The sequence below is a fragment of the Ochotona princeps genome, chromosome 26 (assembly GCF_030435755.1).
Source record: "Ochotona princeps isolate mOchPri1 chromosome 26, mOchPri1.hap1, whole genome shotgun sequence".
In the NCBI taxonomy this organism is placed as follows: domain Eukaryota; kingdom Metazoa; phylum Chordata; class Mammalia; order Lagomorpha; family Ochotonidae; genus Ochotona; species Ochotona princeps.
Genome location: NC_080857.1, coordinates 9,575,784 through 9,602,693, shown reverse-complemented (window position 1 = coordinate 9,602,693; position 26,910 = coordinate 9,575,784). Strand labels below are relative to the sequence as shown.

General features: G+C 43.0%; 1 protein-coding gene across 5 annotated transcripts; it reads left to right on the top strand.

Moving 5' to 3' along the window:
- Positions 1-936: 936 nt before the first annotated feature.
- On the top strand, positions 937-25,637 carry SPATA7 (spermatogenesis associated 7). 5 transcript variants are annotated; one of them, XM_004584568.3, is made up of 11 exons: positions 937-1,101; positions 6,103-6,177; positions 8,204-8,299; positions 12,608-12,655; positions 16,005-16,138; positions 17,015-17,481; positions 18,422-18,488; positions 20,286-20,401; positions 24,057-24,134; positions 24,740-24,797; positions 25,024-25,637. In XM_004584568.3, the coding sequence occupies exons 1-11, from the start codon at positions 1,083-1,085 to the stop codon at positions 25,603-25,605; spliced, it is 1,740 nt and encodes a 579-aa protein (XP_004584625.2). In that variant the 5' UTR covers positions 937-1,082; the 3' UTR covers positions 25,606-25,637. The 5 variants fall into 5 exon arrangements, with proteins under 5 accessions (XP_004584625.2, XP_058511375.1, XP_058511377.1 ...); XM_058655391.1 differs by lacking the exon at positions 937-1,101 and adding an exon at positions 5,385-5,434; XM_058655392.1 differs by lacking the exon at positions 6,103-6,177.
- The last annotated feature ends 1,273 nt before the right edge of the window (positions 25,638-26,910 follow it).

Below are 26,910 nucleotides of genomic sequence, written 5' to 3'. Positions count from 1 at the left end.
GAGGCTCAGGTCATCTGCTGCTGCTTTTCTCAGGCTGTCCATACGGGATACCAGAGTCTCAGGTGGACACTAACCCTGCATACTAATTCTAATACCTGTGAAGTTAGCAGCATTTTTTTTCACTTTATAAAAAGTGGGAGCTAAAGCTCAGAGATGTTCAGAAACAAATTCAAGATCAAGCTGCTAGAGGCAATGTTTGACTCCAAAGTCAAATCCCTTTTCCCCTTTACCACACTGGTTCTCAGCTGTGGCTCCCAGAGGACACTCGGAAATACCTGGAGACAGTGTGGACAGTCACAACTGAAGGTGGGGGCAGCAGGCTTCCAACGAGTCCAGACTAGGCAGGCACCCCGACCGCCACTCCTCCCCTTAACATCACTGTTGAGAAGCCCTAAAAAAATTCGAAGACTCCTTGTCCCCATTGTGATACTATTTCCAAGGAGTCAAAGGTAACGGCTTCAAAATTATAGTTAACCATGCGTGAGTCACCCCTTCATTCGCATTACAGCTTTCATTTTGTAAAGGAAAATGGACTGCAGCTTGGGAATAAACGGGGGCGGGCACAGGCGGGGGAAGGCAGTAAGCAGAAGGAAAATTCAGATTACCGAGGATAAGAATGAAGATAAAGATTTTTTTTTTCCCATTAATCTCAGAGTTCACGGACTCCTTGGAAATGCAGTTATGTAGAACTGGTTAAATGAGATTAGCCTGACTTCGACTAACATTTGCATTTGACTTGCAGGGGGTGGGGGACGACCCGGAAGACACGGATGCCAGGTGAGGGCAGCTCTCTCCCCGTTCTCCCCACAGGCACAAGGTGACGGGTGGTGACTGGACTCCTGACAGGACGCCGGGTAGCCGCCCTAGACAGACCCGCGCCGTGGGAAGAGCTGCAGCAGCCAGCGTCGCCTGCGCCGTGACGTCACAGTCGCGACGCCGACGCCCGGGCCTTAGCAACCAGGCTGGCTACGGTGTGGCGCCCGCGCCTCCTCCTTCCCAGACCTCACAGCCAGGGCTGGGCCCAGCCTGGGGGAAGACCGGCGGGACCCAACGTGTCCCACGGCGGCTGCGAGAGGACGAGCATGGACGGCAGCCGGAGAGGTAAAAAAGGGCAGCTGTGGCAGCCGCTGTTGCTTTGCTGGGCTCTGTCGCGCTGACCCTGGGAGCTCCGGCCGGGGCAGCCTGGCCTCGAGGCAGAAGAACCGGGTTCGTTCTTTGCCAGTGTAACAACCTCCGTGGGCCCCGAGTCTCCCTCATGTGTTGGGGGAAGGGGAGAAGTGTGAGATATTCAGACCTGGTGTTCTTGAAGATGAAATAGAAGGTTCGTGGAACAAGTATTCGAACCGAGTCTTCCCCCAGGACCCTTCCCTAGAACGTGAATAGGAACCAGGTTGACTGGGACTTGCTGATTTACAAGTTCTGGGGGGTGGGGAGTGAGAGGCCCCGCTTCTGATAAGCTTCCCAGTGAGGCGGGCAGAGCCGCTCTGCTGGTCTGCGACTAGAGATTGGAAGAACTAATCCCTCCCTAAGCCGTGAACACCTTGCACCTGCGGCTCCCGGAGCCTTCCCAGTCAAGCGGACCTCCTGACTGGGGCATAGAGCCTTCAGTGGATACAAACAGGCCAGATCCAAATCATCTGTGTCTTCACACTGAGCTAGTAACATTTCTTTGCTCAGGCTAGTAATAAGGCAAATGGCTGACCCCCTCCTGGGTTTAAAGATTTTTATCTCGTTACAAGGATACCTTTGTTTGCTTGCATTGTATCATCTTATTTTTATTCTTACTGACTTGTGTTGTAGTTTCTTTTTCTTTTTTGGGGGGGGCGTCACACAGACACGAAAAGAAAGAGAGGTCCCTTCTCCTGGTTGACTCCTCCAGTGGTTTGGGCTGAGGCAGAAGCCACGAGCAGGGAACACCACCCACATTTCCCGTGTCTGTAGCAGAAGCCCAGTTCTTTGGGCCGTTGCTCTTGCCTGCCAGGGTCCCCATTAGCAGGACGCTGCAGTCCAAGGCGTCCGGTGATTCCTCTTTGAACAGTCTTGAAACTTGAGTGTGCCTCCAAAATTAAAGCTCCTCCGAAGTAAAAGATCATTCTGTGTCGATCAGAAAGCTGTAACATCTGACCTTTTGCTACACCAAACCCAGAAAACCAAACCAGAAGACTTCTATGGCCTTCGGAAATTTTGCAGTGTAAACTAATGTGAAACCCTCGCTTGTATAGCAAGAATTAGTCCCAAATCACTTAGTCCACAGAACATCTTGTTAGACAAGTGTTACAAAGAAAACAACAACAAAAAAACACGTGTTATCCTTATTTCATAGAGAATTAACAGAGGAGCCTGAGTAACTTTGAGTGCAGGTGAGAATCGCCACCTTTTACAGTCTACATGCTACAGGAGAGGCGGCGGCACAGGGAGGGGACATACACATAGAACGTTAAGAACGATGGATATTATGTAATATATGCTACTATCAAGCATTGTCAAGTATGTGTAATCAACAATGGCTGGGATAGTCCTCACACATTTTAAGTTACTAATAGAATGCCATATATTTAGGCAAAGAAAAATAACTAAATTTCTCATGTTTCCTGAGGTTAGTTTTGATTATTTCAGAACATCAAATACTGAAGTGCCACAAGAAAAACAGTGGTGTTTGTTATTTTCTTATTTTAGACCTTTTTTTTATTATAATGAGGTAAACCTTCATAATGGCAATATTATGGAAAGAGTAATTTGGTTTATAATCTGTGTTATTAACTAGGTAATCTTTAACAAGTGACTTTCATCTTCCTGGGCTTTAATTCTTGGTAAAATAGAGGCTTGGACTAGGTAACCTTTTAGGTAAGTCTTTTAGGGGAGTGAAAAGAAAAAAACTGAAAATACCAAATTCCTTTGCACTGTTTTATGAATGACTTTTGGGAAGAAAAAGAGAGGGAAGAGTAATAGGTTAGGGTTTTTGTTTGTTTTTAGAATCAGGCATGTGGCCTAGTGGTAATGACACTGGTGTTAGGATTCCCAGCGTCCCATATCGTGTCATAGTGAATCCCAGGTCTGCCCCAGTTCCAGCTTCCTGCTAATGCATGCTTGCAACTCAGCTGGTTTGATTGACTCCCTGCCACCCCGTGGAGACCTGAGCTGACTTCCCAGCCCCTGGCTCGGTCCTGGCCCAGATGGGTCATTGCATGTATTTGGAGAGAGCGCTGACAGATGAGAGTTCCCTCTGTGCCCTCCTCTGTCTCTAAACATTTTTTATCTATTTGCCCCAAGGCGATAGTTATCAATGCTTACTGCCAAAATTCCAGTGTTCCTAGAAGCCCTGCCATAAGAAAATGACTCTACCCTTCCTCTGGAGAGTTCTTTCTGGCCATCTTTAAAATCAAATGAATCATGCTGTCATCTGCTGCCGAATGTCTCTGTTCTACCAAGACCTTCAGTCTCATGTACAGGATTCCTGTCCGAATTCTGGTTTGAGGCTACTTTTCCAAGCCCCATTCAGTTACTCAAGTCCAATCAGAAGACAGAAATATGCACAGTGATTTAAACAAGGGAAATTCAGGGAATTGTTAAAACTATGTCAAGGAGTAACTATAAAATACAAAAAAAAAACTGTAAGGTTGCCTAGAGCCGATGGAGGGTACTAAAGGAAGGAGAAATTTGAAAGGGGAATTCTTCCCAAAGACTTCGGTTCAGGCCCTAGTAGAGAAGTGTGATTATTCTGATGCCCATGGTTTTACCACTGAGGGGGCAGCACCAGAGGCCTCACTCTCCAGGGGAAACAGTTGCTTAGCCCAGTTGCTGAACAAACATGAATCACAATAAAAGTGGCCCCAGGAGAGGATTCTGTATGCGGAGTTGTGACACAATATTACCTGCTGTGTTCACTGGAGTCATGCTTGATCCCTGCACGGGACACAAGGCTGGAACCAGAAACTGCGTTAGCTGGTGGTGTCCAGAAGCCTGGCAACTCCCGACACAGACAGCACCAGCTCTTGGAAAGTGACACTTTGATCTTTGACAGAATAGTTTCTCACCTCAAAAAGTGACTTTAGTGATAATTTCTACAACAGAAAAGGGGAATTGATGTTAAATGTAACAAACATATAAAAAGATATTTTAAAGAGGATAAAATGGCTAGTTTATCGATCAGGCTCTTAAAGCTGTGAAGGTGTGGGGAGGATGCCAAGTCTAGAAGAAATACAGTTGACTAAAAAGTAAGAAAAGAAGCATCAGACCTAAAATTCAGGAACAGACGGTGAAACTTGCTGGAATAAATAAAAGCAACTGGAGACAAAACGTTGATGAAGCTGCTTCTGCATTACAGGTCAGAGCCGGAAGAAAGATAAAGAACTTGGTACAAGTCAAGCTCAGGCTGTCTGCGTGGTGATTAGTGCAGGCAGGGAGGTAGGAGGGGTTTGTTAACTGCTGTTGCCGGAGTCTGGGGGAGTGGAGGGCATTGAGCGAGAAGTTAAGACTGTAGTTAGGACACGGAGATTTCAATTTTTTTTTTTTTTGGCCAGTTAATCCTCCGCCTGTGGCACCTGCATTTCATATGGGTGCCAGTTCATGTCCCAGCTGCTCCACTTCCAAGCAAGTTCGCTGCTAATGACCTGAGAAAGCAGCAGAGGATGGCCCAGGACCTTGGGGCCCACAGTCATGTGGCAGACAGAAGCAGCTCCTGAATCCCTCGTCATTGTAAATCAGGGTCATGCCTGCTCAAACCTACCTTCTCACAGTGGGCATGGGTCTCTGCCCTCTACATAGCTGTCTCCCCACAAATGGTCCCTGTCAGACTCCTCCCAGAGCCCCACTACCCGCTGTCTGGGTGGGCTACAACCTTACTCTCCCTTTACCTGCTGTCCTGTTTTCATTTTTCTTTTTCAGTGATATATTTGTTTGAAAGGCAAACTTGCAGAGTGAAAGACACAGAACAGAGATGATCCACCTGCTGCTTTGTTCCCCAAATGGCCGCAGTGACCAGGGTCTGGGCCGCCAGGAGCTTCACCCAGGTCTCTCTTGTGGGTGTAGGGGCAAAGTACTTGGCCCATCTTCTGTTGCTTGTCAGGCACATTAACAGGGAGCTGGATCGGAAGTTTAGCACCAGTACTGGAACCAGTGCCCGTTCGAGATTTCTTGCCTTAACTGTTTACCTTCTCACCTGTTAGTACATATAAAATTCTAAAACCCAACAGATTGGAACATCTGGCTCTGCCTTTAGGGGAAATAGCAAGATTTCCATTGTAGACTTATTTCTAAATTATGTGCTTTAAAACCTTTTTTTATTATTATTATTTGAAAAGCAGAATTACAGAAAAGGGGCGAGACTGAGATGTTCCACCTGCTGGTTCACTCGTTAAGTGGCCACAGAGGCAGGGCTGGATCAGGCCAAACTCAGGAACCAGAAACTTCATCCGAGTTTCCCACATGAACCCAGGTACTTAAGGCATCTTCTGCCACTTTAGCAGGCACACAATCCGGGAGCTGGTTCAGAAGTGAAGCAGGCAGGACATGAGCCAGTGCCTACACAGGGTGCTGCAGGCAGTGACCTCATCTGCCACGTCACAACACTGCCCCGAGATGGAATCAAAGAGGGGACGAGTGAGTTGGCCTACATGAAGTGGTTGGCCTTAAGGCTTTAAATCATATACTTTCTGACTTTTATATACTTTTTAAATCTAGTAACATGATATAATGTGCAATTACTATCTTAAAGTTATTTTCAGGCTAGACTAGCCTGCAGTTAACTCTAATACTAATTGCATATCTGTCAAAATCTTAGCTACATTATCTAAAAATAGTTTAAAATCTAGTAAGAATAAAATCAGTGTATATCAAATGACACTATTGGTATGTTTATCATGTTACCTCCTAAAACCATAAGCAACAAGTGACCAGAAATAACTTATTTTCTTAAAAAAAGCTGTTACTGTCTATAATTATTCAGTTTTTTCCATTTGATAAAGCACAGCTAAATTATGTGAATGAATCGAATGTTAAATGACTCTGGTGAACAAATTGCTGTTTAAAAAATATTCAGTTTTTTTTTTATGAAATTCCCTTTTATTTATCCTCATTTTTTTGTATGTTTGTTTTGGTTTAAAGTCAGAGCAACCTCTGTCCTTCCCAACTTTGGTCCACCAAGCCTATTTAAAGGACACTTGAGTACCAAAAGTAATGGTAAGTCAAATACTTAAAATGGTTACTTTATTAAAAGACTATTGTTGTTTTTTAAGATTTTATTTATTTATTTGAAAGAATTCACAGAAAAGGGGCCTAGCACAGTAGCCTAGTGGCTAAAGTCCTCACCTTGCATGCACCAGCATCCCATGTGTGTTCCGGTTCATGTCCTGGCTGCTCCACTTCCCTTCCAGCTCCCTGCTTGTGGCCTGGGAAAGCAGCAGAGGATGGCCCAAAGCCTTGGAACCCTGCACCCACCTGGGTAACCTGGAAGAAACTCCTGGCTTCTGACTTTGGATTGGCTCAGCACTGGTCATTGCTACAACTTGGAGAGTGAACCAGGAGATGGAAGATCTGTCTGTCTCTCCTTCTCTCTATAAATCTAACTTTCCAATACAAGTAAGTAGGTCTTTAAAAAATTAAAAAAAAAAATTGCAAAGAAAGGAGAAGCATAGAAAGAGATCTCCAACCCAGGGCTGGACCAGACCAAAGCCAGGAGCTTAGAACTCCGTCTGGGTCTCCCGTGGAGCGGCAGGGCCCAGGCCATGAGCTGCCCTCCATGCGACTTCCAGGCACAGGAGCAGGGATTGGAAGTGGTGCTGTGATGCGGGGTGCTGGTTGCAGCAGCGGGTTAACTCATGCCACAATGCTTGCCACCAAAGTCAAACTTCCAAAAATAATTTTTTAAAAGATTTATTTATGTTTATTTTTATTGAAAAGACAGATATACAGAGAGGAGGAGAGACAGAGAAATACACAAATAGGAAACTAGATTTAAAATATACAGACATGGAAAAACAGGGCAGGACCAGTGGTATAGAAAAACAACTATTGAATATATACTCTTCTGTTGTGCAGAATTTCCCTGTAAGGACTTGTTTAAGAGTTGCAGAGAAATGGGCAAAAGTAACAATAATACAGAATGATACGTGCGAAAATATGTCGCAGAATATACATCTGGGACAGGAAACGAAGCATCAGCATAGAAAAGTCACTCACTTTCAATCACTGTCATTTTAGCTTTCAAATTCTTAATAAACCAATGCTTACATCTCAAAATGATTTTTTTTTTAAAGATTTGTTTATTTTATTACAAAGTCAGATATACAGAGAGGAGCAGAGACAGAGAGGAAGATCTTCTGTCCGATGATTCACTCCCCAAGTGAGCCGCAACGGGCTGATGCTATGCTGATCCGAAGCCAGGAGCCAAGAACCTCTTCCAGGCCTCCCACACAGGTGCAGGGTCCCAAAGCCTTAGGCCATCCTTGACTGCTTTCCCAGGCCACAAGCAGGGAGCTGGATGGGAAGTGGAGCTGCCGGGATTAGAACCAGCTCCCATATGAGATCCCAGGGTGTTCAAGGCGAGGACTTTAGCCGCTAGGCCACGCCGCTGGGCCCTGGGAATGATTTTTTACGTTTTAAAAATTATGTCTTTGCTTTTTATACTTGTATGTAAGTGTTTAAATACTTCTAAGATTTCTCTTAAGTATTTTAGATGACTTAAGAAATGTTATGCAGTTTTGTGCTTACACTGAAGATAATGCTACAACTTCAGGAAGGATACACTTTACTAATTTGTCGATCTCGTGTTTAGGTGTAGTTAGAAACGTGCTTCTCACAATAGAATCTTTGTGTAAGGTTTTGGAATATCCACTTCATTTGATTTCTGAAACTTCATGGATTATTCAAGTATTACCAATGGTAACATTATAATCTAGCAAGTGGCTAAACCTTTTTTTATTCGAAAGAATGAGACTTAAGAGAAAGAAATTGTGTTAGAGATGTAGTAACAGATTAGATTCTAGGCTCTCCTCCCCCGACCCTCAGGTCTGTAAAACTTGACCTTGGAAGGGTTTGCATCCAGGTCATCCAGGTCATCAGTAGGTCATCAGTAGGTCATCAGTAGGTCATGAGTGTTGTCAGTGTGAGATTGCGACTAGGCCATAAGAATGAACTTAATGAGCTGTAACTTATGATTTTATATTGATTTTAAATATGGAATGATTAACTGTGTTTTGATTTGTAGCTTTTTGCACTGACTCCTCTTCTCTCAGATTAAGCACGCTCCAGCTGGTCAAGAATCACATGGCTGTCCACTATAATAAAATTCTTTCAGCCAAAGGTAAAAATGTGCAAGTGTGAACTTTATGTACCAGTCTTAAGCCTCTGTTTCCCTTCTCATTAGCATAACCTCAGCTTTGAGGTCACTTATATAGAGTAGAATGCATTCACTGTAAGTATACAGTTAAATGTTTTGAGAAATGTGTGCATACATGCAAAAACGGGATCAGCAAACCGCAACATCCAGACCAGACCTCTCACCTGCTTTTGTATAACTTGTAAACTAAAAATGATGTTTGTGTTTTTAAAGTGGTTTCCATAAACAAAAATTATCTGTGACATGAAAAGTCATGAGATTCAAATCTAGGAGTCTACAGACTGAAGCAGTCCTGTTCATTCCTTAACGTGCTGTCTGTGGCTGGTTTTGCACTGACAGAGTCAGCAAATTGTGATACATTGTTGGTCCTTTACAGAAAAAGCTTGCTGATCCTGGATACATACAACTTCTTGGCAATCAATCTCTTCACCAAAGTTCCTGGCTACCACTGAGCTGGCCTCTGCTGCTCTGGTTTTACTAGAACTCCATGGAAGTAGTGTCGAACAATTTTGATTCTGACTCCTCTCAGTTAGTAGACTTCTGAGGCAAATCCTTACTGTGGATATTTTTTGCTTTGTCTTGCTAAGTAGTTTTCCATTTAATTACCACAATTTGTTTATCAGTTCACCAAGTGGCAGAAATTTTGGATTGTTTTGATTCATTTTTGGCTGCTATAAACATTCAGAACAATCTTTGAACTGTGTCTACATTTCATTAGGGTACATTTATTTGCTACGGACTGGTACTGAGGCAGTGCAGTAAGTACACTTACTTGAAAGAAACCAGCAAACTGGCTGTCAGCATACCATGTCGTTTTGCATTTCAAGTTCTTTTCCTCCCTGGCAGCCTGTTTTAATCACTGTACTTAGTGGGTATGCACTTTATTTATTCACAGTTTTAGTTTGCATTTCACTGATGGCTAATGATATTAAATACTTTTTTTGATTCTTCATTGCCATCTGTATACCTTCTTTGGTGAAATGCCTATTCAAATAATTTTCCCAGTTGAAGATACAAGGTGTTTTGTCTCCTTAGTAATACATTTCGAGTTGTTTCTATATTAAATGCAAGTTCTGAGTCAGGTATGTGTTTTGTACATATTTTATCCAGCCTATGATTGGTCTTTATGCTTCAAAAATTTTTAGTATGAGATAATTTTTAGACTTGCTGAAAGTTCAAAATCAATACACATTGAAACCATTATCAAAACCTTAGAAATGGATATTGATTCAGTACGGACTTCATTTGAATTTCACCATTTTTTTAACTAATTAACATTGTTTTCTTTTTTTTTTTTTAAAGATTTATTTATTTTATTACAAAGTCAGATATACAGAGAGGAGCAGAGACAGAGAGGAAGATCTTCTGTCCGATGATTCACTCCCCAAGTAAGCCGCAACGGCCGGTGCTGCGCCGATCCGAAGCTGGGAACCAGGAACCTCTTCCAGGTCTCCCACTTGGGTGCAGGATCCCAAAGCATTGGGCCATCCTCAACTGCTTTCCCAGGCCACAAGCAGGGAGCTGGATGGGAAGTGGAGCTGCCGGGATTAGAACCGGCGCCCATATGGGATCCCAGGGCGTTGAAGGCGAGGACTTTAGCCGCTAGGCCACTGCGCCGGGCCCTTAACATTGTTTTCATTCAGTGAACTAATGATTTTAGTCATTTGATGATGTTTCCACTTCAGATTAAATTTTTTAAAAAAATTTATGAGGTTAAATCATGCATACAAAATTGTTTTCAGATTTTTTAAACAACTAATTTGTGGGATGAGCCTGGCTTGGTAGCTTGGTGGCATAAGCCCTCGCCTTGAATGTGCCAGGATGTCATATGGGAGCTGGTTCTAATCCTGTCAGCTCCACTTCCCATTCAGCTCCCTGCTTGTGGCCTGGGAAGGTCATCAAGGATGGCCCAAAACCTAGGGACCCTGCACCTGCGTGGGAGACCCAGAAGAAGTCCCTGGCTCTTGGCTTCAGATGGGCGCAGCTCCAGCTGTTGCGTCACTTGGAGAGTGAGTCATCAGACAGAAGATCTTCCTGTCTCTCCTCCTCTCTGTATACCTGACTTTCCAATAAAAGCAAAATAAATCTTTAAACACAGTGGTTAAAAAACCGCCTACAACATCCTATCTGGGCATGAGTTTGAGTCCTAGCTGATCCACTTCCAGTCTAGCTCCTTGTTAGCATGCCTGGGAAAGCAGTGGGTCTTTGGGTCCCTGCCAGGCCCACGGGAAACCCAGAGGAAGTCACTGGTTCCTGAGTTCACCTGACCCAGCTCTACTAATGTAGCCATTTGGGGAGTGAACCAACGGATGAAAGATATCTCTGTCTCTTCAAATTAATTAATAAAAATGCAGATAATAAATCTTCATAAGTATAAACATTTTATACACATACATATATAATCTATTTTTACAACCTTTTTATTTTTGAAGATTTCATTTATTTTTATTGGAAAGAAAGATTTACAGAGAGAAGGAGACAGAAAGATCCATCCACTGGTTCACTCCCCAAGTGGCCGTAACAGCTGGAGCTGAGCTGATCCAAAGCCAGGAGCCAGTAGCCTCTTCCAGGTCTCTCACACTGGTGCAAGGGCCCAAGGCCGTCCTCTACTGCTTTCCCAGGCCACAAGCAGGGAGCTGGATGGGAAGTAGAGCAGCCAAGACACTAACAAGCACTTGTATGGCATCCCGGCAGGTACAAGGCAAGGATCCAGCTACTGAACCATTTCACTGTGCCCTTGACAGCCTGTTGAAGAAGTCTGTGGCTGATCTTAGATCACTTAGATTTTAAAAATTATTTTCTTCGAGTAGTTTTGTTTCAATTCTTTTTTTTTTAAGACTTTTTTTTTTTATTACAAAGTCAGATATACAGAGAGGAGAAGAGACAGAGAGGAAGATCTTCTGTCCGATGATTCACTCCCCAAGTGAGCACAACGGCCGTTGCTGTGCCAATCCGAAGCCAGGAGCCAGGAACCTCTTCCGGTTTCCCACATGGTGCGGAGTGCCAAGGCTTTGGGCTGTCCTCGATTGCTTTCCCAGGCCACAAGCAGGGAGCTGGATGGGAAGTGGAGCTGCCGGGATTAGAACCAGCACCCATGTGGGATCCTGGCGTGTTCAAGGCAAGGACTTTAGCCACTAGGCCATGTCGCTGGACCCTTGTTTCAATTCTTAAATTTAGGTTTGTGGGGCTGGTGCTGTGACATACCACCTACAGCACCAACATCCCATCTGTTTTCCTGCCAGTTCTGCTCCCTGCTGATGTGTCTGTGAAAAGCAGATGACCCAAGTACATGGTCTCTGCTGCCAATGAGCAAGTCCTAGGTGAAGCACGTGGCTCACACCTAGGCCTAGTGCTGGCCATTGCGACCACTTGGGTAGTAGAGCAGCGGATGAGAGATCTTTGTCTCTTTGTGTGTGTCGCTTCCTCTAACTCTGCACGTCAGATAAATGAATAAATACTGCAAAAGTAGATCTTTGTAATCCATTTTGAGTTTTTGTGTATGGTATGTAAAAGAAATGAAGATTGCCCTTACTGAATTAATACTGCATCGATTGAAACTCCATTGATTGTATATGGATGTCTATTTATGAATTTAATCTTTGGTTCTGATGATCTCTATCTTTATGCCCATATCATACTGTATTACTTAGCATAGCATATTTGAAGTCTTCAACTCAAGCCTGTTTTAGGATTTCTGTTACAAATATGTAAATGTTCATCATACAGAGCTGTTAGGTTAGTGGTGCTCTATTCATTTCTTTTTCAATTTTTGTGTTGAATGTTCATATTGTTACTTTTTTAAGTTTACTTACATTTTCTGTAGTATCTACTGAGCTATTAATCCCAACCAGTGTATTTTTATCATGAGTATTTTAATTTTTTCAAAAGATTTTTCTATTTTTTTTTAAAGGCAGTATTGGAGAGAAACAGAGACAGAAACATTGGATTATCCACTGGTTCACTCTCCAGTGGCCACAGTGGCAAGGCTGTGCAAGGCCAAAGCTGGGCACTCTAGCAGGAAGCTGGATCAGAAGTGAAGCGGCTGCGACACCAACAGGTGCCCATACTCAATGCCAGCACTGCATGTGGCAGCTTAACCCATGCCACACCCACGCTCGTCTCTGATGACTGTGTTTGTAATCTCTGAGAGTACACTGAAAGTCAAAACGTGAAGCTTTTGAGTTCTGGAACTTTTTGTGATTTCAACAGTTGATATTGTTGTCACTTAAAAATATTAGTAATATTTCTAAACAGCTGATTTCTCTCTCTCAGCTGCAGTAGACTGCTCAGTTCCAGTAAGCATGACTACAAGCATCAAATGTAAGTAAGTCATGGCATGTTGCTTTTTTTAGAGAATATGCCAGAATAACATAAAGTTTATCATCTTAGCCGTTTGTAAAGAGTCCAGTGTCATGAAGTACTACCATTGCCATCGTCTCTCTCCAGAACCCTCCCCATCTTGTGTCCATTAAGCTGCAGCCCCTTCCTCCCAGGCCCCAGACCCACTACTCTGCTTCCCATCTCTGCGTTCAGCTGCTTTCCCTTTGCCACTCTCTTGGGCTGGTTCACGTGCCTCAGATAAGCTAAGTCGTTCAATATTTGTTCTCATGACTAGATTATTTCATCATTTAGTATTTATTTCACAGCTATTTTGCATAATGTTCTCAAGGATCATCTATTTTGTAAAATGTCAAATTTCCCTTAAAGCTAAATAAAATGTTATCATATATATCACATTTTGTTCATACATTCATCAGTTGATGGACCCTTCATTGCTTCTGCCTTTTGGCTATTGAGAATAATAATACTGGGGACATGAACATCAAATAGCTTTTCAGGACCCTGCTGGAAGCAGAGCTAGATCAGGCCAAAAAATGTATTCAAGAATTGAAAGGCACTATTAAGAGGCCTAATATAAGAGTTATGGGAGTCCAAGAAGGTGCAGAAGGAAAAGCTGGGATTAAAGGTGTATTCAATTAAATAATAAGGGAAAATTTCCCAAATCTAGAGAAAGAGTTGGGAAACTACATCCAGGAGGGGCACAGAACTCCCAATAGGGTTGATCAAAAGCAGAAACAACAATTTCTAAAACAACTGATTTTTCACCAACAAAAATCAGCAGAAACCTTATCATGGATTTTGATTTTTTTTTTTTTTCCAACAGAGAAGTTTATTTGCGAAGGGACCAAGTGAGCGGGCAAGGGAGGGAAGGGGAAAGCACCTCCAAAAAGCCGGGAGGTGGGGTGCCTCTCGAAAGAGAAGGGAGAGAGAGACACCCTGATTTTTGTTGTTGTTGTTAGTTTCATCTCTTCAAAATACTTTCTTCTGATTAAATTCTTCAGTGACTCGTAGATCATACAGTAGCATTTTCTTTAAAAAGGTTCTTGATTTTCATTTCTTCAATGACGTATTAGTCATTCAGTAGCATGTTATTTAACTGGTGTTGTCAATTTCTTTTTCTTCCTATTGTTGATTTTGTTTTGTGGCTTTTCATTTAAGAGGATGTATAGTAGCTGTGTAATGGAGACTCTCATATCTAGTAACGTTACTTAACTTCATGGCATTGTAAATTTCTATTTTTCTCCCTGTTGTTGATTTTGTGTTGTGGCTTTTCATTTAAGGGGATGTACAATAACTGTGAAATGGAGACTATCATATCCAGATGTGGGGATACAGTGCAGTATGCATCTCTACTTCCAAACTAAAGATGGACTCCCAGTGAAACTGTTTACTATGTGACAATAGGATGATGGAGACTCTGCCATTGTCCATGCCCACAATAATGGACATATGACTGTGTATGAAGAACTATACTTTAGTAATGATATCCCTGTATCAGTGGGGGTTTGAGAGGGGTTAAGGGAAATCCCAGGGGCCTTTGAACTGTATCACAAAATGATAATAATAATAAATAAAAGATATTTTTAAAATATTCCCCACAGTTTCCGAGCATGTGCTGGGTTAATATTTTTCGTTTTTTAAAAGAAAATATCAAGTCCTTTTACAAAGGAATTGTATCATTTCACATTTCCACCTCTCATGGTATGAGCATTTTAGCTTTTCCATCTTTGCTAATACTTGTGATAACCATCATCGTATGAGGGTGAGGTTCCTCATGTTTCAGCTTGCACTTGCCTTCTAACTCATGGTGGTAGCGCTTTCATTTTCACGGGCACATTGACCATTTTTATAGCTTTGGTGGACATACTCAAAGCCTGGGCCAGTTTTACTTGTTCAGCTTATTGATTTATAAGTTATTTTTATATTGGGGTATAATTTCTTTATTAGAGACATGATTTATACATATTTTTCCCCAGCTGTTACTTTCTTTGTTTTCTTATAAGTATGCCTTTTGAAAAACTGGAAGGGCTTAAGTGCTTAAAGTTCTAGAATAACCTGAAATTGGTATTTCAAGCTAAGATTTCCAAGGGGAGATATGCATCTTTACTTTAGCATGCTTATAATATTAATACTTATTCTAACCATTAAGATGGAGTAGATTTCAATGAAAGACCATTTTTTTGATTATGTATGAAAATACGTATCAGTTTACAGTTTAGTTTTCTATGTAATTCTGAGATTATCTTTCCCTTTTACCATTTCCAGGCCTGTATCAAGATAGAAATTAAAATCAGTTCTTTGATTGATGATGTATTTAAAAACTAGTAATTTTGGATGCCAGCATGATGATGGATAGGCTAATCCTCCACCCTGTGGCAGGAGCATCTCATGTGAGGATTTCCCATCCAGCTCCCTGCTTGACCTGGGAAAGCCATGGGGGGATAGGCCGAGTCATTGGGTCCCTTTACCCATGTGGGAGACCCAGAAGAAGCTCCTGGCTCCCAGCTTTGAAGCCGCTCAGTTCTGGTCTTTGCAGCCATTTGAGGAGTGAATCAGCACATGCAAGATGTTTGCTCTCTCTCTTTCTGTGTAAAATCTTTTAAGTAAAAGTAAATAAACCTTTTTTAAATAATCATTCTTGTAATTATGAAAAAATAATATGGTACTGATACATTTTGAGAGAGAAGTCTGAGCTTAGTTCAGAGTATGACATGCATTTGGTGATTACACAGTCACATGAGGAAGAATTTCTAACCTTCATAGCTAAGAGTATTTGCTAGGAATTGCTTTTTACAAAATGCATTTGATTATTTCAAAGAGAAGCAGAGGCAAGTATGAAAGAGATCGTTCACTTCCCTTGTGCCCACAGCGGCTACTTCAGGCCCAGAGTGCTTGAGTCATCGTCTGCTGCTTCCAGGGTGCGCACTGGCAGGAAGCTGGAGTTGGAAACAGAGCTGGGATTGAGACCCAAGCATGCCTAGGTGGGATCTGGGTATCTCAGCCACTGCTTGACCATACAGCACCAGACGCCCACCCGAGAACCTTCCAGCCACCGCTTGACCATACAGCACCAGACGCCCACCCGAGAACCCTCCAGCCACTGCTTGACCACACTGCACCAGACGCCCACCCGAGAATCCTCCTTCAGCCCTTGCATTTGGCCGGATTGTCACATCTTTCTTTCACTTGTGCTGTTTAATCTATCCAGACTTTCCATAAGTGAAAAAGTGTGTTTTTATTTTTATCATATATAAAATATTTTTATTAAGAAGATATTTAGGTTTTGGTCGTTTGTTCCATATTTTAAAAGATTTGTTTTTCCCCTTAGATGCAGACCAACAACGAAGAGAGAAACTCAAAAAAGATTTAACCAGATGTGAAAAAGAATTCAAAATAACTAAAAATGTGATGCAGACTAATTCTAAAAACAATTCCAAGTCATTTTTTAAAACCATACAGAAGGTAAGTTGACATACTTTAAGGCAGAGATTTTTCATTCTTTATTATTATTTGAAAGGCAAATTCACTGAGACAGAGAAATCTTCCATCTCCTGGTTCACTCCGCAGGTGGCCATGACATCCATAGCTCAGCTGAGTCAATTCAAAGCCAGGAGCCAAGAGCTCCTTCTGGGTCTCCCACGCAGGTGCAGGGTTCCAAGGACTTGAACTGTCCTCCACTGCTTTCTCAGGACACAGGCAGGGAGCTGGATGGGAAGGGGAGCAGCTGGACATGAACTGGTCCCCATATAGGATGTTGGTCCTGCAGGCTGAGGATTAGCCAGGTAAGCCACCATGTCAGCCTCAAAGCAAATTTTTGTTGTTGTTAAGATTGATTTTTATTGGCCCGGCGGCGTGGCCTAGTGGCTAAAGTCCTCACCTTGAACACGCCAGGATCCCATATGGGCACCGGTTCTAATCCCGCAACTCCACTTCCCATCCAGCTCCCTGCTTGTGGCCTGGGAAAGCAGTCGAGGACGGCCCAAAGCCTTGAGACTCTGTACCCATGTGGGAGACCTGGAAGAGGTTCCTGGTTCCCGGCTTCGGATCGGCACAGCACCGGCCGTTGCGCTCCCTTGGGGAGTGAATCATCGGGTGGAAGATCTTCTCTCTGTCTCTCCTCCTCTCTATGTCTGACTTTGTAATGAAAATAAAATAAATCTTTAAAAAAATTACCTCTTAAATACTTGCATAGAACTTTGTGTACAATGCTAACATATTCAGGAGTATATGTATTAATATTGTAAACCTGAAACAGCGTTTTCTTTATTTAATTTTAATCTGGAGATCTTTGCGTGAATGTGTCGTACAATTGGTGACAATCCAATCACATGTTCTCAGCCCTCAGGGGAACCACAGGAAGATGTGTTTATAGAAGAAGTAAACGGGTCTGCATCCTTGGCAAAGTCACTTGTCTCTTCCACGGAGGGACCACTCCCAGGTCGTCCTAAATCGGGGAAGGTCCTCGGCGGCGGCACTGAGACCTGCAGTTCCACCCTGACCTGCATGGACCACACAGCCTCCCGGCCCCACAGGTCCTCCTCTGGGCCCTTGTATGGCAGAAGGCCCAGAAGCACCTTTCCCAATTCCCACCGGTTTCAGTTAGTCATTTCCAAAGCACCCAGTGGAGATCTCTTAGAAAAGCATTCTGAACTTTTTTCTAACAAGGAACTGCCATTCACTCCACGCACCTTAAAAACGGAAGCAAAATCTTTCCTGTCTCAGTATCGATACTATATGCCTGCCAGAAGAAGAAAGGGCTTCACAGATGAACAGGTAGAAGCTGAAACCCAGACTGAATTTAGCAGGTATGGTGTGTTAGCAGCCGGTCAGGCACGTGAGTGAAGAGAGATTGAGCACTAGTCCTTGTTTTGTGCTTCATGCTTCAGGGTTTCTCAGTATACTTCTGACTGAATGACTTCTTCTATGTGTCATTTGAACTGTCAGAGGATTATTCAGAAAAACGTTTACTTGCTTTTAAATATATCTTCAAAGAGTGTGAAGTATTTGTGCAAATATGTGTACTAATTCATGTTGAATGTGGCAAAATGAGCCATGTCTCCCTCCTGCAGATGCTCAGACCAGCTTTGTATGGCAAGAACTGCCCAGGAATAATCTAAGCAATTGGGATAATTTTTGGAAATTATTTATAATTTGCTTCAGGAATGTTTTCACATATCGTAGTCTCTGGCACATAATAAGTATTCAGTGAGAGTTTGGCAGATAATTAAAAAAACAAATCTTATAGACTATTAAGGATGAGGTAGTTTGCATTGATTTTTCTAGTGTTACCTAAATAATTTAGCTAGTGTTAGCTTATAGTTATTTTTTGAAAGTAAAGAACAGTTTAAAACTAATATTCCTTTGGGTATAGAAAAAAGCTACAATATTAGCTAGGTCTGTGTGTATTCAGTCAATAAAGGAGTTGAGTCTGATAGAACTTGTCAGGTAGGGGAGAAATGATGAAAGTAACTGTAGCACATCCTTTTATACACATGTTTATGAATGTTTCCAAGATAATCCCATTTTGTTTTTCTGTTATTTCTAACTGAAATCTAGTTGTAAATCAAAAAAGGAAAAAGCAACATAAATAGTTCAGACTATATCTAATTCCTGGTTACGTATTTAGGAATTACATGTTGAGCAAGAATAGATGGGCCTCGTTCTCTTATGTTTATTTTTTTCTAGAGAGTAGAGTTTGTTATCACTTTACATTTTAAAGAGTAATAATTGTTTAATATGTTACAGCTTTCATTCGGGTTTGGGGACAGCTAAGAGTAAGAACTTGACAAATTCAGAAGGGAACATACAGCAGGTAATAGATCTTATTGTGTTGCCACATCAGTAGAGTGTGTGTAGATGGCCTATGGAGAATAAACCCACACTGGCACTCGCTGCGTGTGACCCCTGGTTACACAGTGTTGCCTCTTTACAGGTGACCATAGTTGTTGCTGAAATCCTGCCAGTCTTGGTGGTTAGCACCTTTACTTGATGCTTGGCTGGACAAATGGTTGGATAAATGAAATGCCTGAGTTACTGTTCTCAGAGCTACCCTCTTGAATTACTGAAGGAGCTAGCAAAGTTGTATAGAAGTTACTTGACATTTTATGCTATACTTTTTTAAAGAACTGCCACTGATTGTATTATTAGACATGTATTATATTGTATTATTAGACAGAGCTGGTGGATGTTATACTCATGTTTGCCCTTGCTTTTTTGAAAACCACAAAGCTGCTTATATTTTGAATGCTTATCAGTCATATATTTTAAAATATCACAACTTTAAGTCTGAACTTTTTTTAAAGATTCATTTACTGTTACCAGAAAGGCAGATATACAGAGAGAAGGAGAGACAAAGATCTTCTGTCTGCTGATTTACTCCCCAAATAGTGGCAGTGGTGGAGCTAAGCCAAACTGAAGCCAGGAGCTTCCTCTGTGTCTTCTGTGTGGGTGCAGGGTCCCAAGGCCCTGGGCCGTCCTCCACTGCCTTCCCAGGCCACAGGCAAGGAGCTGGAAGGGAAGTGGAGCAGCTGGAACAGGAACCAGCACACATATGGGATCTGGGTGCATGCAAGGTGAGAATTTAACCACTAGGCCATTGCACCAGGCCCTGTGTGTGGGTTTTTGTGATTTATTTATTTTTATTGGAAAGGCAGATTTACATAGAGAAGGAGACAAAGATCTTTGATTCACGGTTTCATTGCCCAAGTGGCCACAACAGCCAGAGCTGAGCCAAAACAATGCCAGGAGCCAGGAGCTTGTTCTATCTCCCACATGGATGCAGGGTTTCCAAGACTTGGACCATGCTCCATTGCTTTCCCAGGCTGTAAGCAGGAAGCTGGATGGGAAGCACAGAATCCAGGACATGAACCAGCACCCTTATAGAATTCTAGCACTTGAAGGTGAAGGACTAGCCTGTTGAGTCATGCCTCCAGCTCCTGGTTTTTATGTGTTTGGACAGTCAGTCATGTGCTTGTGTCCTACCTTAAATTTAGGGGCATATGGCCTAGTGGTTAAGATGCCAGTTAGGATGCCCGTATCCCACATGGGAATACCTTGATTTGAGCCTGGCTCTGGCTCCCGACTCCAAGTGCCTTCGCCCTGTGAAGCCCTGGCGATGGCTGAAGTCACTGGGATCCTGCTGCCCACCACCAGACCTGGCTGAGTCCTGGCTCTCAGCACGTGCAGGCATTTGGCCAGAGAACCAGCAGATGAGGTGATCAGTCTGTCGGCCTCTCTCTGTGCCTTTCAGGGAAATTAAGTAACTGAATTTTTAAATAGTACGCTGCTAATGTTCATCCTGCCAGTGCTACCAAGCTTCTGCATTTGAAAGAAAGGAGCTATTTTAATTTCTGAATGATGAAATTTTTTTCTTTTTCTATGTTTATTTTTGATGATTTATTAATATTCTTTAACATGCTGTTCATTCAAATGCAAGAAATGTTTTATCTTAGGTTAATTTTAAAAGTTCTGATTGAATAGAAACGCTGCTCTAAAATGTTCTTATGCACCTCTGTTCATGTTCTCAAAATTTGCTATATTTAATTTTTGCTTTCATGGTGTACTTTTCAAGCAAAATAGTGATTTTTTTTTCTTTTTATTCCACTTCCAGGCATCTAGTCGTTTGACACGTGATACCGCAGTGGACAAAAGCCCTGTGCCTCGACAAGGGCCCGGCAGAGCTCGGGGCATGCCGGAGGGTAGTCCTTCCCGGCGCCTTTCCCCCAGGTAAGCCGAGTGCATGTGGCCTCTGAGAGCTCTCCTGGGCGAGACAGTTGGGAGAAGTTAGGGTGTTCAGTAAAGGTGTACATGGGTTTTTCAAGCTCACTAATAAAGGGACAATACTAGCTTGCTCTGTTTGTCTTCATGGTTTGTAGAAAAGGACCTTTTATTTTCCAGGATATGTACCCTGGCAGTGCTAGCACATTTGTGTGGAGAAATGGTACCGAGGTACCTTATCACTTGTAATTTTGAATATTCAGCATAGGTTATGCTTAATATTTATACTCACACTGCATGGAGGCGCTCTGAAAACATTCCTATTTCTTAATTACGGATCACCACGCCTACGCAAAAATGTACGACCAGCAGGTGGTGGAACATCAGAAGATGCCTTCGATGAATCTGGCTCTCAGATGCCTTTCTAGGGTAGAAACTGCATGTGCGATGAGGGGCCAGGAGGAGGAGATTCAAAAGGGCAGGAGTGAGGTGCTAGGGACCAACGAGAAGGACAGTGTGCAGTGCCCTCGGGCATTGCGCTAACCAGTGCGGGTGAGCTCACCTTGACCTAGACCATGCTGAATATGCAAACACTGGAGTGTTGTCTTTTCTGATCGTTGCTGTCTGGAAGTAAAGCAAAATATTATAATTTAAAAATTAACTTTGCTACTTGCTAACAGTACCTTTGGCAAGCTAGTTTGCTTAACTTACTAAATAGTAAATAGGAAAATACCCAGCCAGTGTATTTGCCTGGATAGCCTAGATTAAATTAGATCATGGTTATAAAAGTGCCTTAATTCTGAAACATATTATAGAATATACTATTGTTGAATACTTATGTGCTGACCATTATTTTATGAAATATTCTAGCATTCTCTCTCTGGAACAAGTTGTCACTATGCCACTATGGCAGGGGGTAAGGGTCTTTTCTCTCTCAGAGCCCCCTGCCGTCACTAGGACGGGAGTCTCCTTTATCAACTTTTCTAATAAATCTTGCTTTAAAACTAAAAAAGATCTTTTGACTTCTTCATTTTGTTGTATAGGAATCATGAATTAACAATTACAGAAACCAATACTAACTAAGCCAGGACTTAATACTAATCTCTCACAGCCAGCCTACGAATATTAATCCCATAATACAAGCTGAGTTTGGGAAAATGATCAGAATTTTCTGGAATAATTGTCTACTTTTTAAAAATAATTAGCATCCATAATTCTTGTTTATATCTTTGATATGTAAGTGTATGAAGGATTTAGAGAAATGCGAACTTCTCATAATGCAGGGTACTCCCCCAGAGTTTTCTGTGTACTAATACCTGTAGGTTGTGATGTTGAAAATAACCTGTTTTGTAGTGCTTATTCCCAAACTGGCTACTTTTTCTTTTTTAAAGATTCATTTATTTTTATTGGAAAGGCAGATCACATTTACAGAGAAGAGGAGAGAGAGAAAGATCTTCCGTGCACGGGTTCCAGGAGCCAGCCATCTCTTCTGGGTCTGCCTTGTGGAGACAGGGACCCAGGTAGCTGGTCTTGCCCAGGCGGCCAGCCAGGGGGCTGGATGGGAAGTGGAGCAGCCAGCATGTGCACCAGGCCCACGCATGAATCCAGCACTTGCAGGCAGAGGAATAGGCCGCTGAGCCATCTCACTGGGCCCCAAAGCAGTTTAACTTTTTATACATTTTAATCTCTTCTCTGATTTGCTTATTGACTCTTCCTCCTTTAATTTACTTATTGAGTAGTTATTATTTATGTTTTCTGTTCACACATTTATTATAAAATGGTTGCATGTCTGGTTCTGCCACAGTAGCCTAGTGGTTAAAGTCCTCACCTTGCATGCGCCAGGATCCCATATGGGCTCCAGTTCATATCCTGGCTGCTCCACTTCCCATCCAGCTCCCTGCCTGTGACCTGGGAAAGCAGTCGAGGACGGCCCAAAGCCTTGGGACCCTGCAACTGCTTGGGAGACCTGGAAGAGGTTCCTGGCTTCAGAAGAGCTCAACTCCAGCTGTTTTGGCCACTTGGTGAGTGAACCAATGGATAGAAGATCCTTGTCTCTCCTCTCTGAAAATCTAACTTTCCATAAAAATAATACATCTTTAAAAAAATGGTTACATGTCTAAATATGAAAAATAGCCATATATTTTCATTAATTTTCCTATTGGGGTTTTTTCCCTCCCCTTCCAAGTATTTTGAAGCAATAAAATTGCTTTCTACTCAATAAAATTCTTTTTTTTTGTAATTTTTTTTTTTAAGATTTATTCATTTTTATTACAAAGTCAGATATACAGAGAGGAGAGACGGAGAGGAAGATATTCCGTCCGATGATTCACTCCCCAAGTGAGCCGCAATGGTCTGATGCGCGCCGATCCGAAGCCAGGAACCTGGAACCTCTTCCGGGTCTCCCACGCGGGTGCAGGGTCCCAGTGCATTGGGCCGTCCTCGACTGCTTTCCCAGGCCACAAGCAGGGAGCTGGATGGGAAGTGGAGCTGCCGGGATTAGAACCGGCGCCCATATGGGATCCCGGGGCATTGAAGGCGAGGACTTTAGCCGCTAGGCCACTGCGCCGGGGCCCGTAATTATTTTATTTTAATAATCTTTACATAGTTGATTATGGCTCAAAGGGTCAAGGGCTACAGGAAAGTGAGTAAGACCATTGTTTCCACATTATTATTATTATTTTTTCTGTGTATGGGGTAAGGGGGAGATAAAGGGAAAAGCCCCACCCATCCTTGGTCACCGGCGTGGGGTATGCTCCAAAGGCACTGCTCAAGTGGTTTTGATAGTTGAACAGTTCTGAATTCCTGCCAGTCTCGCCATCCCAAGCATGATGAAATCTCTTCAGAATCCACTGGCTGACACAGTCCACTTAAGACTCTCTGTTTGCCCAGATTTTCACTGTCAACACATGGCTGGGCTAGATGATGGGTTTGTTCTGTCCTCTGTTGTGGTACTAGGTGTCCTCTGCAGGTTCCGATGGACTGCCATATCCTCCATGTGCACCTGGATGTGCTGTCCATTGCTCCGTCTGAGCCTCTAAGGAGGCTCAGCTTTGACACTTGCACTCCACGGTCAGACCATGGAACCTGCACTTCTCTTCGTGGTTGGGATTCTGAGATCCGCGGTTCAGTTGGAGGAATCCCCAAGGAAACTTCGTCCTCAGTGAGCTTCCTAAGCTTCAAACAAGATGCTATCCTAAAAACAGAAGAGACTGTGTAGGAAAGGCCTGCCCCTCCAGCTGCTGCCCGTTTCGCTCCTAAGTGCTCTGTCCCTCACACTGCAGCTGCTGGCCCGGCAGGGGCCTGAGGAAAGTGCTCTGCGGAGCCCCCTTCCCAGTGGACGTGGGCACATTACCTGCTTGCCCTTGGTTGCTCGCTGCTTGTCAAGTTATATTTTTACTGCTGTGGACGTTACAAGCAACTCTGCGTTTTACTCTATTAAGTAACATTTTCTCATTGTTGATGATCCTTGTACACCTTGCAAAGCTTGACATGTTTCTTTTATTATGTTCCCCCAGATGAGAGAGAAGCAGGTCTATAATAGTAGAGATTGGTGTTTCTAATTAGATATTCATGTTTCCTACACTTTTTGGAATAAACAGGAATTTTAATTTAATGTATTAGTTAATAAGTTAATATGTTTATTATTTTTCCTTGTCTTTTGTAGCAAGGAAGAACTATCGTATCTGAGTTTCATTGAAGATATAACAGATGAAATTTTGAAACTTGGTTTATTTTCAGACAGGTTAGTTGATTGATTTCTTAAGATTTAGTTGTAGATTTATTTGAAAGTTACAGTGACAGAAGTCGGGGGAGGAGTGGAGAGAATTAGAATCATCCATTCCCTGTTTACTCCCCAAATGCCTGTAAAAGCTCTGCTTCAGGTCCAGCTCCCTGCTAATGCACCTGCTGAGGTAATGGCCCCGGTGTTTGGGTCCTGCAACCCACTTGGGAGGCCAGGAGTTCCAGACTCCTGGGGTTGGCCTGGCCCAGACTCAGTCTCTGCAGAGTGAACCAGCAGGTGGGAGAGCTCGCTCTCACTCACTCTGCACCTGTACATGCATTTGCCTTAAAAATAACTTTAAAAGCCATTTTATTGACGGAAACATGAGTAGTATATCATCTGAGAACACGTGGAGCACCTGTTATGTAACCTGAAAGCAGAAGCCGTACTGGCCGCCACGGTGGAGAGCTTGACAGATGGGGAGGACAGGCGTCCTCTGCTTGAGAAAGGAAAAATTATTCTAAAAAGTATTTTCAGGTTTTAGTAATTTTACTATTATGCAGCTATTATAGATTTAGTTGGTTTTCTGATTTTTAGACATTAACATTTTTCTGTGTCATTTGTAGGTTTTTAGAACGACTGTTTGAGCAACACATAACACAAAATAAACATCATCTGGAAGAGGTTTGTCTTTCCTTGGAATTTCACTAGGAAAATTTAAATATGGAAATTTTAAAGCTATTCTATATCCTCAAAGAACCCATTAAAAGCAAGCAATCTTCTTTGAGCTTTTTGTGGGAGTAGGGGAAGAAAGTCAGGTATCAGTCCTGCTGAGGTTTTCAGCACCATAGACCAAAGTAATTCACCTTAACTAGCTTAATTCATACGGTCATGTTTTTCTTGATCCAAGGAAAAAATGCGCCAGCTGCTGCATGGCTTGAAGGCCGACTTAGGCTGCACCCACAAAGAGGATCCACTCAAGCTGACTGAGGCCAGTGTGTTGAATCTACTGGACTTCGAAAAGGCTCTGAGTTCTACACAAAATGGAGTTAAAAGTGAAAATGGAGTCGCGATTGAACAGGAGCGTCATGAATACCAAACGGCTTTGAACATGTTACTGTCTGCTCCGAAGGAGGAGGCCGCTCAGACATTCTCCCCGCCTGAATTTTTTATGCCCATTCATAAATCAAAGTGTTCACCAGGGGTTATTATTCAGCAGGTGAATAAAGAAAAAGATCCTGAGCGTTCAACCTGTGATGACAATCTAAGCGCTTCAGACAGCTTAACAGACCAGGAAACCTCTGTGAATGTCATTGAAGACGACAGTGACACTGACAAGCTTGACACTTTCGAGGACTTTAGCTGCCTCAGCACGTCACTCTCGGAGTCTGTTCGCTTCTCCAGTGTCAGAGGTCACAGTAATCATGACAAGGAATCCCCGGCTTCTAAGATCACGGAAATGAGCATTGAGGACTGTCCTTCAGATGTTTGATCTTCCTAATAAATATACCAAATGACCAGTAACCCAGTACTATGACTATTTTTTTCTTACGTATTAAGATTTCTGTGTTACAGGTCTGCGACACATATAAACCATACATTTAGCGAATTAAAATGCTGTTATTTACTGCACGATTTCTTTGGATCAGGAGCCTTCCGCATGGCGTAGCTGAGTCTCGATCAGGCTGTGGTCTTGGCAGAAGGCTTGAGTGGTGGAAGAGCTTCCAGGTCCTTCACAGTGTTGGTGGAGTTCACCTCGCAGTTCCAGATGTGAGCACTTTATTCCCTTTGCTCAGCAGTGGCCGGAGAGTGCCCACGGTCCTCTGACACTTGTCTCTCGGTCTGTTCACAACGCTACTGCTTCTCCAAGGCTACCAAGGGAACCAGAGAGACGCTGCTGGTGAGACAGTCTCACACAGCTTAAGAACGGGAGCCTTTCCATCGTCGTCATGTTCTTTTGGTTAGTAGGAAGGGGTGTAGATGTTAGACAACGACTCAGCTATGCTGCTGTTCACGGATGCCATCACTCTCAGCCCCAGGGTTCCCCCGGTCAGTCCCACTCTCCAGGCTCGAATTTCCCTCCTTTGGCTGAAGCTGCCGTCTTGCCGTCACCCTCCACCCTTTGAAGCTGCACGCCTACTTCTACCTGACTTCTTCGCCACACCCAGCCTCCTGTGCTCCACCTCTGCATAGCTGCATGCCTCTAGGATCATGGCCCATCCCAACCTTCATGCATAACTAAAAGTGATTTTTGGCTGTCGCCAGGTAGGTTATAAAAAACTCTAAGAAACAATGGCTTAGGCTCACCAGCAGTATCTTTTTTTAACTTACTTTTTCATCTTATTTGAAAGGCAAACAGCTCCCATCTGCTGCCTCACTCCCCAGATGCCTGCAAGAGTGAAGGCTGAGCCAGTGCAAAGCTGGGTGTCTCCTGCCTGCGCGCCAGGGAGGTAGCATTTGCTGCCTCTCCGCCGGGAAGCGGTGGCAGGAATCTGGATGTGAATCGGAGAAGCGGGGCTGTGAACCAGGCACTGCAGAATGGGAGGTGAGCCCCCAGGCCAGCGTCGGACGCTGCACTAACCGTTTAGTCTCTTTTCGGCATCTTATTTTAACTGCTTCCTATACATTTTTTGCTTTAATAATGTTTGAACATTTTGCCACATTCACTCCAGAATCTTTATATCTTTTTCTCTACTTTCAAACAACTCAAGAGTAATGAGTAAGTGTGCCTTTTAAGCAAGATTGCCTGAATTTTTGTTTTTTAAGATTTATTTATTTGAAAGGCAAAGTGACCAAG

Coding starts and splice junctions, on each gene's coding strand:
- SPATA7 (XM_004584568.3), top strand. Junction 8,300..12,607: donor TAAAATTCTTTCAGCCAAAG/GTAAAAATGTGC, acceptor TCTCTCTCTCAG/CTGCAGTAGACTGCTCAGTT. Junction 24,135..24,739: donor CTTGGTTTATTTTCAGACAG/GTTAGTTGATTG, acceptor TGTCATTTGTAG/GTTTTTAGAACGACTGTTTG.